General features: G+C 42.2%; 1 protein-coding gene across 1 annotated transcript; it reads right to left on the bottom strand.

The window, feature by feature from the left end:
• Nucleotides 1-240: 240 nt before the first annotated feature.
• coq2 (coenzyme Q2 4-hydroxybenzoate polyprenyltransferase) lies at nucleotides 241-13631 on the bottom strand. Its single transcript, XM_042341278.1, has 7 exons — nucleotides 13376-13631; nucleotides 9563-9729; nucleotides 8453-8574; nucleotides 6299-6384; nucleotides 5184-5317; nucleotides 2454-2642; nucleotides 241-609 (listed from the first exon to the last, which is right to left on the bottom strand). The coding sequence occupies exons 1-7, from the start codon at nucleotides 13629-13631 to the stop codon at nucleotides 457-459; spliced, it is 1107 nt and encodes a 368-aa protein (XP_042197212.1). The 3' UTR covers nucleotides 241-456.
• Between the last annotated feature and the right edge of the window lie 2166 nt (nucleotides 13632-15797).

Genomic DNA, 15797 nt, shown 5'->3' with positions numbered 1-15797 from the left:
AGTGCGGAAAAAGGCTGACTTCCACCATAAAGTGATATAATTGGTTGGTGAATACACAATAATACCAGAGCTCTAGTGAGGCGCAGAATTGCAGGGCTACCCTGCATTGCGTGAAATATCCCCTTCGAACTTCTTTGATACGTGTATTGTGGGCACTCCAGGATGCTACCCCGTGTGAAGGGCCCTATATAAATGCAAGTTGTTGTTGTTGTTGTCGTCAAATTCAGATTTCAAAACGTGTTCTCTCTATAAATTAACTCATTTTAATAACCAAATATTTTTTTAAAAGACTGAAATATTTTTCTTAAGACTGATCCATGAAAGAACGTACAGCACACTTCTATAATTCATGATACAAATTAGAAAAATGAAGGTACAAGTAGAACCAATCTCAATCTGTATCTCTCCACTACATCTGTTTGATTTCTGCTTCCAGAATTGTAGACTGCCATTAATTCATTGCTGAACATCTTCAGTTTGATCAGTCTTATTCTTCCCTTTCCACAGATTTCCGAGCACTATTCCAGAGAAAAGTATAAGTCCTAAAGTGCGATTTGAACCGAAGGTCTCCCAGCAATCTTTCGGTTCACTGATGTCCAAAGAATAGATCTGTTTGGGGAGGAAAATTTTTGCATATGATATAAATCAACATTACGTGGAACAAGTTTTATACACCATTTAACCGCACATCTTTCAAATAAAGTCAACAGCCAAAATAAGGTGATCTCAAATTAAGTGACTGAGTGGGTGGTTTGATCTCAATCTTAAGAGTACTTATTGAAAACTGAAGACACAACGAAGACAGTCACAATTTCTGATTCCTATTGTTAAATGTAGTAGAAAGGCTTCTTTGATTGCTTACACATTTCATTGTCTGAATAATTGTTCAATAATTTTAAAGGCAGATATTTTAAGAACTCAGAGCTGCTGGAAATTTGAACTCAGCTTTTGTTTTTCTTCAGGATGAGTGACAGGGCACCCAGCCAGAAAGCAGTACAGTGTGGAATACAAACAAAATCACACGAATCCCATGAGAAATGAAGTGTCCCAATGGATTACCAATTACAGATATTATTCAACTAGTGTTATTGGACACTTCACATTCTATGTTACCCAGCTGCTCATCTGGTTGAGACCTCATTAAACAAACGCTAGAGTTTGAGTGAAAGGCATAACTGAGAACTCAGTCTGACTGTTTTGAGTAATAGTTATTTGAGGTTTCTGTTGATTACAAAAAGTATTCTACACTTCACACCCACTCTTTAAAGGACTGTGTGCAATCAACAACAAGTTAAATTTATATTGTGCTTGTGATCTATAATCGTATTATAACAGTATATAGTCGAAGTGTTGATTCTTTCAAACACAGATTAAATAGTTTTCTTTTAGGAATTAACATTATGGGATATAGTACATAGGTAGTTTGGGACATATGTGCATGCGACCACCAGGAAGGTGGAAAGCGAACTACATGGATCTTGGTCTTTTCTCGTTTAGCATTTCCTATGTTCTTATGTATTTATAATCTTACCTAACGTGAACCCAAATTCACTGAACCTAACTCCACCTACTTTGAATGTCAGAAGTATATTATTGCTTAATATTTATATAACGCCCTCCACACTTCGATTTCACGCTGAGCTGGAAAGAGAGGGGAGGTGACAGCAGGCACGGTCAAAGAGGAAAGTCTTCAGGTGTGATTTGAAGATTGCTCAAGCAGGGAGTTCCAGAGATTCAGGGGTACAGTGGCTGAAAGCACAGCCACTAATTGCGCAGTGAAGGGATGAGGGACGTACAAAAGATCCAAATCAGGTAAATTCAGTGAAAATTTGGATTTATTGGGTAACATTGAAAAAAACTCAAATAAGCAAGCCAAATACTAACAAAACAGTAGCTTTATTGATAAGTGGCAGCACTCTAACCTCTGAGTTAGAAGGTTGTGTGTTCAAGCCACATGTTAGGATTTTTATCTATGGTTGATTAATTACAATACTGTTCTGGGGGACTGCTACATTGTCAGAAATGTTGTACTTCAGAAGAAATGTTAAACTGAGGTGCCATCTGCCTTTACAGGTGGACCTTTAAAGACCCTTTGGCATTATTCAAAAAAAAGGGAATTTCTTCTGTTATTCCTCCACATAAAATTGGTCATTCACTTCATCGGAACAGAATTAACGGCGTCTGGCTCACTTGATAGCACTCTTGCCTCTAAATCAGAAAGTTGTGTTTTCAATCTTCAACACAAAAGGAACACTCATCAAATTTGATCAAGACTATAGGGAAGTGCTAATTATCCCAAAACCTTCTGTTGGAACTTGTGAAAGAAAGGTATTGGAACAAATATCTTAAGTACCAATAAACAACAAAAAATACTTTGGAGAAAATGAAAAAAAAGGTCTTCTGTATTAAAATGTCTTTTAGCATCCATTTCTGAAACCTATAAACATTCATACCTGATGGGTTAGATGAGCTCCAACAGCCATTACAGCAGCATAGTAAGGTAAAGTCTGTTCACTGCTTATTCCTACTGTCATCAATCCTGTTAGCATGACGGTGCTAAATCCAGTTAGCCATTGCTTGGTATTTTCTTGAAATCTTAATGCAGTCGATTTTACTCCTACTAGAACATCATCTGCTTTATCCTAGATAAAGAAATGCAATATATAAAAGATGCTCCTGTCATGCCTGAAATGTAGAATATTAACAGCACATGTTATCTCATCCCACAAATGAAGCTTCACTGGCAAATGAAGTTTAATGGAGGAATATATTCACTTTGGCAAGAAAAATAAAGAAACCGCCTATATGTTAGGAACTTAAGAGAAGAGGAGGAGCAGAGATCTGGGGATTCAGATCCTCAAAACTCAAAAAACCAGCTACACAGGTAGATAGGGCTATTAAAAAAAGGCCAATGGAGTCTTGGGTTTTATATCCAGAGGGATAGAATATAAAAGTGAGGAGATGATATTAAATTTATATAAAACTGATTAGACCACATTTGGAGCACTGTGTTCAATTCTTGCCTCCACATGATAAGAAGGATATAGCAAGATGGAAAAAGTACAGTGTGGATTTACAAGAATAACAGGACTGGCAGGTTATTACTATCAGGATATACTGGGTAGGTTGGGCCTTTTTTCGTTAAGTAGGAGATGTTTAACGGGGGGAATCTAACAAAAGATTTAAAATGATATAAGGTTAAGTACTGTTAACATAAATAGGCTGTTTCCATTGGTTGGAATCCGTAATCAAGGGACACAAATACAAGATCGTGACTAGGGGATCAAAAAGAGAACTTAGGAGAACTACTTCACAGAGGGTACTGAGATAATAATAATCCTTGCATTTGATATAGTACTTTCCACGTCTTCTCGACGTCTCAAAGCGCTTCACAGAATATGCTGTAAAATGAATTGACTGTATATTTATGGGCGAAACGCGGCAGCCAATTGCGCACAGCAGTGTCCCACAAACAGTTGTGCATTGAAAATGACCAATTTATTATTGTTTGGAGGAATTATTAGGCCTTATATATATAAAAAGATATAATATATAATTATTAATATTATATATAAATATAATAATAATTATTATTAGAGACTGTGGAACTCGCTGCCTGAAGCTAGACCTTCACATGAATGAGAGGAGAATAGAAGGATATGGGAGGGAGTAAAGGAATGGGCGAAGAATTGTGTGGAGTATAAACAATGGCACGGACTGGTTGGGCTGAGTGCAAGTTTCCCTGTTGGTATTCTTTGTAAATCTTTTAAATTTTAAGTCATACACAACACCCATTGAATATAACTTATTTACTTGCCTGTTTCATTTACAGTAAACTCCTGATAACAAGACTCTGGCTTAACTTGTCACTACCACAGATTGAGTGACCAAATTATTATTATTATTATTTTTTGTTTTGAAGGGATTATTACCCCCGGAAAAGCAATCCGCCTGTGACAGGGTAGAGCTGGAGACTGCAACATGGTCCTCCAATAATCCAGAGGCCTCTGCGATAGGATAGGACAGGAGGCCATGGAGCATCCCTCCAAAAGACCAGAATGCATCTGAGCATTCGTGACCAAGCTTTGCCAGACCCCGCACCAGTTACAGCGCCCCTCTGTGGCCCGGGAGGGCCTATGTCCAATTAGCCACTCTGGATAACTAGATGCTAAATCCTTTCCATTTGGAGTGACTAGTTATTAAGAGGTTACTGCACATACATTTTATTTATATAGTCCTGTTTCAATATAATCAATTCAAATTCCACATTGTAACTGATTTGGTTACCTTTACTATGGTTTTACAAATACAGTATTTGTACAGCTGAGATTCAAATATAATCGGATGTGTCCTTTCACGAAAGTAACATTGAATTCAGATGTTTACATAACCCAAATAACATGCAAGCTTTCTTGCTCAGTTCTCTGCAATAGCTTTCATAGACGACACCATTGAGTTTGATCAAAAGATATGTCTTGAAACGATGGAGAGTCACAATAGAATAGAAAGAAAACCACCTCATCATTAGAAACATACTTTGTTTCCAGTCCACAACAATGCACAATACAATTGAGATTAGGGGCTAAATATTGACATCCAGCAATCTATGCAATGTCTCCCTGTAAAGTTTGCAACCATATCACCCCTCTGAAATTATGTCACCAAGAGGGAGCATATAGATATTGAAGTGGAGGGGACCAAGGACAGAGCCCTGAAGAATGCCACACGAGTCGGTGCAGGGGCTGGAGGAGAAACCGTTTGTGGAGATGAAGTGGAGACGATGTGAGAGGTACGATCTGAACCAGTCAAGGACAGTACCATGAAGGATCGCCCGCCTAGCATGCACTGAACTGTTTGGTATGGATACTCTTAAGCATGATGATGGGTTTCTGCATAGCCTAAATCCCTCACCAAAACACATATTCAGCAAGTAATGGTTAACTCTGTGTATGAACTTCCAGAAATAAAATGCCTGGTGACACAATCTGGCAGTGTTCAACAGACAAGAGTGCAATATGTGAAAGTCTGCTGATGGCATCTTATGTAGACATTTTGGACTGAAGTCAAATATTGAACTGTAGCACCGTTTGGATTCCTGACAAAGGAAAATCTTGGTTAAGCACTAGCAACTCTTGTGATGCTGCTTCAATCACATTCTTTCAAACGATTTACTTGCACTCTACCTGATGTGCATAAATGGTGTCATATATCATTGTCCACATGATCCCGGAGATATACAGTGGCAGGCAGATTGACAAATCACAGGAACCCTTCACTGCGGACCATCCCAAAAGTGCCCCCCAATTGAATGTAAAACCTAAAGGCAATTGATATTTCAAATTTAATATGCTATACATAGAAAAAATATTCATCAGTTTTCAAATAAGACAAATCTTTTACACATTTGACATTATTTTGACTGATGAATTAAGCGTTATCAATGCATATTTGTGAAAATACTAACCATAGATACAGACTGTTGAATAAATGAAGGGCTTTCAGATAACAGAAAACAAGGCACAGCTTAATGAAATAAAGAACAGATTCCTCAAGTCATTCTTTGATGAGCATTTAAGTAATACTGTACTTGAATTTCATGTAGTGTTTCATTTTGGGTGATTTCAATCTCTCTTTCGCCCCTATCTGCTACATTTCCACTGGCTTCTTTACCCTCCTCTCTCATCCTCACCTTCATATAAACACCCCACTCATATCCATGGTCACTCCCTTGACATGAAATTACCCAAGATCTCTTAAAATCAGACATCTCCATCTCTGACAAAGTAATCTCTGGCTACTTTTTCATTTCCCTTGTCTCCTTCACCCCTTCCTACCACCAGCACATTCTGCTCTTGGGAAAAAATAATCCACTAATCAGTTACAACTGTCCACTCTTTGTATTTGTAAACTTTAAACAATTACTAAAGTGAAATTGTATCTGTACTAAAGTCATTCGATCTGTTCCTATGTTTAGCTTGAAGACACTGCAATACAAGTCTATTAGCAAGAAGCTTTTGTTGTAGGAATGTGGATTTGGATCTTTCTTTGTCCTTAATGGGAGTAGAGGAGCTCCAAAGAAATATAGTTCTACTGAAGTTTTTTAAAATTGCTTTGCAGTTCCTTAAACAGCTAACAGACAGATGGATAGCAGAAAATAAAAAAGATAAAACTTCAATAGTGTATGTTTGTAATTAACCTGTTTGTAGATGTGTTATTGCAGTCTGAGTTTGAGGTTCGAAAACCATTTGTTACAGACCAAATACCCATTCTGTTGGATGAACCTCTTACACATACATACCTAGAACTAACTGTGGCCAGTACGTTATTCTCTTCATCAAAGGGTAGGTGACCACCAAAGCCAGAGATGCAGCTCCAAGAACAATGCTGTTGATAGAAAGGAAATCAACATCTTTTGTAGTAAAGTAATATATAGAAGCGGAAACTACAAAGTATACAAACTACTGTGGCAGTTTTATATTGCTGAATTAGACCACTAGAGTTGACACATTTTCAGAAAATATTTCTATATTGTACCCTGAATAATGTCTTACTGGCTTCTGCTGCATTTAGCAATAGTGAAGCAATTGCACCAAGGAGAATGACATTATTCACATGATTGATGTTTGACATTTTGTCTCTGAGAAATGCAGGATAATGTACATCAGTGCTAAATATACAATACAAAATGACATTTGTAAAGCGCCTTTCAATTGGGGAGGACGTCCCAAGGCACTGGACAGTCAGGGATTTGGACTCGAACTGGGGGTCAGGATCGGGGAGGATGGAGGGCAGGCAGGTTAGGAGGGTGGCCATGGCCGAGGGCATGGTCAAAAAGGAGGGTTTTGAAATGGGTCTTGAAGGAAGCAAGGGAGGCAGCGAGGTGAAGGGAATGTGGGATGGAGTTCCATAGGGTGGGGGCAGAAAGGCTGAAGGCCCTGTCACCTACGGTGGAGAGGGCTAAGCGGGGGACGTGGAGCAGACCAGAGCCTGCTGAGCAGAGGGAGCGGACAGGTTGATATGGAGTCAGCAGGTCACAGAGATAGGGAGGGGCAAGGCTGTGGAAGACCTTGAAGGTGAGGATGAGGATTTTGAACTCTATCATCTGGGGGGGGAGCCAGTGGAGCCGGGTGAGGGTGGGGGTGATGGGGTCACAGAGCCTATTGCGGGAAAGGACACGAGCTGCAGAGTTCTGGATGACCTTCAGCTTATGGAGGTAAGATAGCAAACACTGTTGAATAAAACAACAAAAATAATTGGGTGTTTAGGTGATGTTAAGTGTGTTAATAAGTTCTCCAGGAAACAACTGCCAGTGCAAATGCAATGTTAAGGTGAAAATCATTAAATGCACAAATGATCTTTAAATTGCTGGTGACACAACATGGTCTGTTTTATTCTGCTCCTGCTGGCTCAGTCAGTAACCTCACTGGCAAGTGTGAAAGTGAAGGTGGAAAGAATTAGCTATGGCCCCTAATCTGTGCTGAGTCGGCTGATCTCAAATACAAACACTGTAAAGCTACTAAAAGGGCTCATGATTGAAACATTCAATTTATTTAATACAACATCTGAAGTACTCTTAAGCATAGAAGACCTGTAATAAGACAAGAGATTGGACATCTGCTAAGTCTATTTAATACCCTTCATTGATCAAACTAATCTACTTATCTTTAGGTTATTATGGAAAAAAAGGTTCAGTCAACTACACACAAACCATATTTTCCAGATAAGCATTATGCTAATACAGTATTAACATGGATCTGATCTCTGTGAATTTAACATTTAACAATTAGAAATTATAAGTAACGCCATGCAATATTTACAGTAAATAATTTTATATTTGTTCTTAAACAACACCAAAGTAAATGTTGGTTTGTTAAGTCAACTTTAAGACAAGTCAGGTGCAGTAGGAGTTAGACCAAGAGCATAGTTCTCTTAACTTTGTCCAACAATGCATCTTAACCTCAAACTCACAAAGATCTATATTATTCCAACTCAGGCTCATCTGTAGCCAATTTCAGATACTTTCAAAACTGACTATTTAAAAAAGTGTATCAGATTACAATCTTAATGAGTCACAGAAAGAGAGAAATTCAGACCAGCTCAAATACAAATCATTGTACTACTATATTTGCTGTTTTTAATTTTTTTCAGGAAACTAAGAGTAGCAGCGCCTTGGGACGTCCTCCTGACGTGAAAGGCGCTTTATAAATGGAATCTTGTTGTTGTTGTTGTTGAGTACTTTTAAACATGGTAATGGGTTTCTGCAATGAGTTTCCACACGTGTCAGACACCTGCTGATCCCCAAACAATGTAAAGAAAGCATCAAAAGCACAATATGTTTATTATATTTTTTTAAAATTACAAATGTAATTTGTAACGTTTCTAGTACCATTTATATTTATCAAAATAATTGCCAATATTCTATTTCCTGCTTAGGAATAAGCATTTCCTTTACCTATAATAGTTCAAACACAAAAGAACACCAAGCGCCAAACTCAACTGGCCTCCCAGAAACACCAAGGCTTGAAAACGACTGATTTCTTCAGCAGCTATGGGACGATTTCCAGTTCTAGCCACCTGTTTCAGAGCAAGCAAATTGCAGTTTTGTGAAAAAAAACTGGGTCCGATGAAGAAAGCTCTTCAGCCCATTTAACTTGTACTTCCAAAATACATAGCCTACTGAGTTATTACAATAATACTGTTTGCATAATCTATAATAATAATAATCTAAGCAGCTTATCGCATCTTCAAAACATCTCAAAACACTTCACAGCATTTTTACTTGAAGAATTCCAAGGTGAGTTCATTATCTTATACCAGGCACTTCACATCAAACACAGAAGCTTGGTGATGGAGTTGATTAGTATTGCTGTTATGTAGTTATGTACTAATACCACACTGCCATCCTGTTGCTTTGATATACATGTTCCACACAAAATGGAAATCTGAATCAACATCAAAATCATGTTTCCAAGGCACTAGTTTAGTTAGGACAGCAGTTTAATTTTTCTAATTAAATCAAGTTATGTGTTGGAATAGTCAAGCCTGCAAGTGATGAAAGCATGAATAAGGATCTCGGCAGCCTGTGGAAAAGTAGTGGCAGAGGAGGGCAATGTTACTGAGAATCTTTAATGTCCACCCGAACGGGCAGACGGGACCTCAGTTTAAAGTTTCATCTGAAGGATGGCACCTCCAACAAAGCAGCGCTCCTGCAGTACTGCACTGGAGTACTTAGCTCCAATGCATGTCTTTCTCATTGTGTTGCTTACCAAGTTTACATATTTCTTAGTATGTGCTATCCACTTTAATAATTATTATTATTATTATAATGGCTCAGATCTGCACTCGTTAGATATTTAATGACCAAAGAGTAAACTATCTTCCTTGAAGGGGAGATAAGCAAGATCTATTTGAGCTGGCTTAGCTCCAAGGTAATGGAATATGCAAAATGAGTCAATCCCGAGGACCTCAATATTCTCGCTCCTGACCAGACAGGTCCAAGGCACTACGCCAAGCTAACCCCCAAAACACACCCTTATTGAAAGACACTAGAAATGAATATTACCTTTCTGTCAATGTCTTTGTCCCACATGTCGTTGATTGTACACCCAGCTCCTCGCATCAACACTGCTCCAGTACCAAAGAGTGCGAGCATAGCCAGGTCTGGCAGGCAGCCTGGTTCTGCCGCTAGGCCTATACTCCAGGTGCAAGGTAAATACAATAGCCATGTACCTAGAACAGCAGTTACCTGAATTAATAAAGTGCTGCACATCACAATTGTTGTAGTTATAGAATACAAAATAGGTAACAAGAATTCCTTTGATGTTTGCATTATAGAAAACAGGGACATTCACCCCATTGAACATTCTACCTTACAGCGCAACAACTGTCAAATAATGATACAATTTACAATAATGTTTGTACAATTTGTTGCAAGTTAGAATCCTAACCATTATGGTTATAATACTCAAACACCCTGCAATGTAAATTGATGGGGTTTATTTATTCTATTGTTGGTAGCTGCAAAGTAGAGGCCAAGTACAGTACTTTCTTACGGAAAAGGAGAAACCAACAGCTTTATTAAAGATACGTGTCGTATAAGTTTTAACTGAAAATGTTCACTGTTGTATGGATGCCAGGATAAACCTTCCTAGCAACATTGTGTTGAATAGCAACTCTTGATCACAGCTGTGTTTAGGACCACTGATGAAGGAGAGGTACGCTTAACAACTTGCATGTATGTAGCACCCTTCACGCGGGGTATAATTTTGGAGTGCCGAAATGTCCAACAAATTTAATGTAAAATCTGCTCTATAAATTGTACATTTGTGTATGCTGTGTCCTAATATAGCACAGAAACATACAGAATAGAATTTATGTGTGTCAGCTATGCACAAATTGTTTTGATCCAGAGTTGGGATAAAACACAATGCTGATAAGTCAGTCAGTGTCAGTGACAGTCATTTAGTGTCAGTGAGAGAAAGTCGGGAGTCAGTGACAGTCAGTCAGTACCAGTCAGTCTCAATGACAATCAGTGGTAGTCAGTGGCACTGCTAGTCAGTCAGTGACGGTCAGTCAGTGATGGTCAGTCAGTGATGGTCAGTCAGTGTCAGTGATGGTCAGTCAGTGTCAGTGACGGTCAGTCAGTGGCACTGCTAGTCAGTCAGTGTCAGTGACGGTCAGTCAGTGTTAGTGATGGTCAGTCAGTGTTAGTGATGGTCAGTCAGTGACGGTCAGTCAGTGTCAGTGACGGTCAGTCAGTGTTAGTGATGGTCAGTCAGTGTCAGTGACGGTCAGTCAGTGTCAGTGATGGTCAGTCAGTGTCAGTGATGGTCAGTCAGTGTCAGTGACGGTCAGTCAGTGTCAGTGATGGTCAGTCAGTGTCAGTGATTGTCAGTCAGTGTCAGTGACGGTCAGTCAGTGTCAGTGACGGTCAGTCAGTGTCAGTGATGGTCAGTCAGTGACGGTCAGTCAGTGTCAGTGATGGTCAGTCAGTGTTAGTGACGGTCAGTCAGTGATGGTCAGTCAGTGACGGTCAGTCAGTGTCAGTGACGGTCAGTCAGTGTCAGTGATGGTCAGTCAGTGACGGTCAGTCAGTGTCAGTGACGGTCAGTCAGTGTTAGTGATGGTCAGTCAGTGTCAGTGACGGTCAGTCAGTGTTAGTGATGGTCAGTCAGTGTCAGTGATGGTCAGTCAGTGTCAGTGATGGTCAGTCAGTGTCAGTGACGGTCAGTCAGTGTCAGTGATGGTCAGTCAGTGTCAGTGATTGTCAGTCAGTGTCAGTGACAGTCAGTCAGTGTCAGTGACGGTCAGTCAGTGTCAGTGACGGTCAGTCAGTGTCAGTGACGGTCAGTCAGTGTCAGTGACGGTCAGTCAGTGTCAGTGACGGTCAGTCAGTGTCAGTGACGGTCAGTCAGTGTCAGTGACGGTCAGTCAGTGTCAGTGACGGTCAGTCAGTGATGGTCAGTCAGTGTCAGTGACGGTCAGTCAGTGTTAGTGATGGTCAGTCAGTGTCAGTGACGGTCAGTCAGTGTCAGTGACGGTCAGTCAGTGATGGTCAGTCAGTGTCAGTGACGGTCAGTCAGTGTTAGTGATGGTCAGTCAGTGTCAGTGACGGTCAGTCAGTGTCAGTGACGGTCAGTCAGTGTCAGTGACGGTCAGTCAGTGTCAGTGACGGTCAGTCAGTGTCAGTGACGGTCAGTCAGTGATGGTCAGTCAGTGTCAGTGACGGTCAGTCAGTGTTAGTGATGGTCAGTCAGTGTCAGTGACGGTCAGTCAGTGTCAGTGATGGTCAGTCAGTGTCAGGGACGGTCAGTCAGTGTCAGTGATGGTCAGTCAGTGTCAGTGACGGTCAGTCAGTGACGGTCAGTCAGTGTCAGTGACGGTCAGTCAGTGTTAGTGATGGTCAATCAGTGTCAGTGACGGTCAGTCAGTGTCAGTGATGGTCAGTCAGTGTCAGGGACGGTCAGTCAGTGTCAGTGATGGTCAGTCAGTGTCAGTGACGGTCAGTCAGTGTCAGTGACGGTCAGTCAGTGTTAGTGATGGTCAGTCAGTGTCAGTGACGGTCAGTCAGTGTCAGTGATGGTCAGTCAGTGTCAGTGACGGTCAGTCAGTGTCAGTGACGGTCAGTCAGTGTTAGTGATGGTCAGTCAGTGTCAGTGACGGTCAGTCAGTGTTAGAGATGGTCAGTCAGTGTCAGTGACGGTCAGTCAGTGTTAGTGATGGTCAGTCAGTGTCAGTGATGGTCAGTCAGTGTCAGTGATGGTCAGTCAGTGTCAGTGATGGTCAGTCAGTGTCAGTGATGGTCAGTCAGTGTTAGTGATGGTCAGTCAGTGTCAGTGATGGTCAGTCAGTGTTAGTGATGGTCAGTCAGTGTCAGTGATGGTCAGTCAGTGTCAGTGACGGTCAGTCAGTGTCAGTGACAGTCAGTCAGTGTCAGTGATGGTCAGTCAGTGTTAGTGAATGTCAGTCAGTGTCAGTGACAGTCAGTCAGTGTTAGTGACGGTCAGTCAGTGTTAGTGATGGTCAGTCAGTGTCAGTGACGGTCAGTCAGTGTCAGTGACAGTCAGTCAGTGTCAGTGATGGTCAGTCAGTGTTAGTGAATGTCAGTCAGTGTCAGTGACGGTCAGTCAGTGTCAGTGATTGTCAGTCAGTGTTAGTGACGGTCAGTCAGTGTCAGTGATGGTCAGTCAGTCAGTGATGGTCAGTCAGTGTCAGTGACGGTCAGTCAGTGTCAGTGATTGTCAGTCAGTGTTAGTGACGGTCAGTCAGTGTCAGTGATGGTCAGTCAGTCAGTGATGGTCAGTCAGTGTCAGTGACGGTCAGTCAGTGTCAGTGACGGTCAGTCAGTGTCAGTGACGGTCAGTCAGTGTCAGTGACGGTCAGTCAGTGTCAGTGACGGTCAGTCAGTGTCAGTGACGGTCAGTCAGTGTCAGTGACGGTCAGTCAGTGTCAGTGACGGTCAGTCAGTGTCAGTGACGGTCAGTCAGTGTCAGTGTCGGTCAGTCAGTGGCAGTGACGGTCAGTCAGTGTCAGTGACGGTCAGTGGCAGTGACGGTCAGTCAGTGGCAGTGACGGTCAGTCAGTGGCAGTGACGGTCAGTCAGTGGCAGTGACGGTCAGTCAGTGGCAGTGACGGTCAGTCAGTGGCAGTGACGGTCAGTCAGTGGCAGTGACGGTCAGTCAGTGGCAGTGACGGTCAGTCAGTGGCAGTGTCAGTGACGGTCAGTGTCAGTGACGGTCAGTCAGTGTCAGTGACGGGTCAGTGTCAGTGACGGGTCAGTGTCAGTGACGGGTCAGTGTCAGTGACGGGTCAGTGTCAGTGTCGCTCAGCCTATGAGCTGATAGGCCCCGCGGACGGCGTCGCGCTGCTGTTTTACCGATGGATTTGTCGAGTCGCATGAGGCGGAGGTAAGGCCGGAGGGAGGCGGGGGCCTTGGCCACCACGGCGGCCGCGGAGAGGCTGCCGCTCCTGCCGGGCCCTCCCGGCGCCGGCCAGTGCCGCGCGCCCCCCGCCCCCGCCCCCGCCGGCCAGTGCCGCGCGCCCCCCGCCCCCCCCGCCGCCGCCACCACCAGCCGAGCCGTTAAACGGCTCCTGAGCGGCGCGAGGCGGCCCGAGACAGACAGCAGCCACATCCTGTGCGCGGGGCTTCGCCCTCCGCCCGCCCGCCGGCGGCTTTTCCTTCGCGACCTCCGGGTCCAGCACTTTAAGCGTCCCCCCCGGAACACGGTTGGACCTCCCACTGGTTCCGCCCGGGAAAAGGGGGCGGCAACCAAAAGCACCGCCACCACGTGACCCCCCAACGCTCATCAGTCAGCCCGTCAGTCAAGTGGGCTCGGGTTTGGAGACCTTAATAATAATAATAATAATAATAATAATAATAATAATAATCCTTGCATTTGATATAGCGCTTTTCACGTCGGGAGGACGTCCCAAAGCGCTTCACAGAACACACTGTAAAGTGAATTGACTGTATATTTGTGGGCGAAACGCGGCAGCCAATTGCGCACAGCAATGTCCCACAAACAGTCGTGGATTGAAAATGACCAATTTATTATTGCTTTTGGTTTTGGAAATAGGAAAGAATAGGAAAGAAGAGCCCTTAAAATATGATTATTAATGATATTCCTTGCGTTTGATACAGAGCCTCGTCGTGCCGTCGAAACGTCTCAAAGCGCTTCACCATTATATAGCCCCTATAGGTGAATTGACTGCATATTTTGTGCTGTTGTTATTATTATTATTATTATTATTGGATCTAGACAAGCTCTCCACAGAGAGAGAGAGAGAGAGAGAGAGAGAAAGTGACCATTTCATTCCGAACGCAGAGGGCTTTTCGTGTGTAAGTGTTATACATATGTTGAACTCTCGGTCCGGTTTGGATACTCTTACGGATAACGATCAGATTGCACGGCCTGAAATAAATCTACCAAAAATAAATGTGCCCTCATACCATTGATGTTAGCGATGTGAGGGTGGTAGAGTTGGGCTTTTTACCTGTAGCCGCTGATCCACTCTTCCATCAACAAAGCTATCCATTGAATGCACTCAGCTTTCATTGCAGCATGCTGCTGGTGGAGGGAGATTACAGCTCCCCCTCGTATCTCTGGGCACGGGAAAGACGACGGATTTACTCCGGATCACTATCTTGGAGCTGCGACCGCCTCCAAAGTCAAACCACCTGGAAAAAAATATAACATTCAATCTTATTTTGCAACATATCATCTCTAATGGAGTTACAGACATTTATCTATTCTCAGAACCCGTGATAGTGATTCCCTCAGCATTTGCTTCCCAGGAACAAACATTGCCATTCTCTGATTTCATGTAGCTACTTAATAAGATTTCAATACCAATACTATAGGAGGGGGAACTCAAACAACAACAACAAATTACTTTTGGAACTCCCTTCGTTTTGCTCCCTCCCATATCTTCTTCAAGATACATCTCAAGATCCTCCTCTTCGCGGTCATCTTCCTACCACTGTTTTCCCTGTCCTCCACCCCTCCTGACCTCAACGCCCTGCTCAGGTCCAAATCTCTGACTGTCCAGTGCCTTGGGAAGTGCTCCCAACCTGAAAGGTACTATGCCAATGTAATTTGTTTCTGTTGTTGTTTGAGTTGTCCCTCCTATAGTATTGGGGTTGATATATTATTAAGTAGTTATTTGAATACAGATAATTGCAATGCCTTTTGCTGGGAAGAAGCAAATGCTGAGGGAATCACTATCATGGGTTCTGAGAATAGATAAATATCTGTAACTGCAGTAGAGATGATTTGCAGTAATCTGAATAGCAACTACAACCTCTCCGCCCCTCACCCCCCACCTTAAGATTATGTTATTTGAGCATTGTTACTGATTAAATTTTCCCCTCTGTTTGATGTGAATATTACTGGGGTCACAATAGCCCTGCATCCTATTTCAATGTAAGCTCTGATTTCGCTAAATAATAACAATAACTTGTGACAGAAAAGTAGGTATCAGGGTGAAATGTATCCAGTACTGGAAACATAGACAACGCAAATAATTGTAACCACTTTCAGCTGGTCAAAAGAAGCAGGACTAAGAGCCTGGAAACAGGGAGTAAAGGAATATTTGCCTCGGGTCAAAACTGCAGCACAGGCTACCAGCTTGTCCAAGTGGTTCTGGCAGAGGCTATGAAAATACCTATAGACTCTAGCCCATCCACTCATTCAGAATGTTTTTAAAAATATATATTTATTGATAAATATAATACTTAGTACAACAGGAATCTTCTGTTACAACTCTTTTCCTTTTCTCCCAATACAAAACACATTCCT

Source organism: Callorhinchus milii, unplaced genomic scaffold (genome assembly GCF_018977255.1).
Source record: "Callorhinchus milii isolate IMCB2004 unplaced genomic scaffold, IMCB_Cmil_1.0 Scaffold1, whole genome shotgun sequence".
Taxonomy (NCBI): domain Eukaryota; kingdom Metazoa; phylum Chordata; class Chondrichthyes; order Chimaeriformes; family Callorhinchidae; genus Callorhinchus; species Callorhinchus milii.
This window is presented reverse-complemented; position numbering and strand designations above follow the sequence as displayed.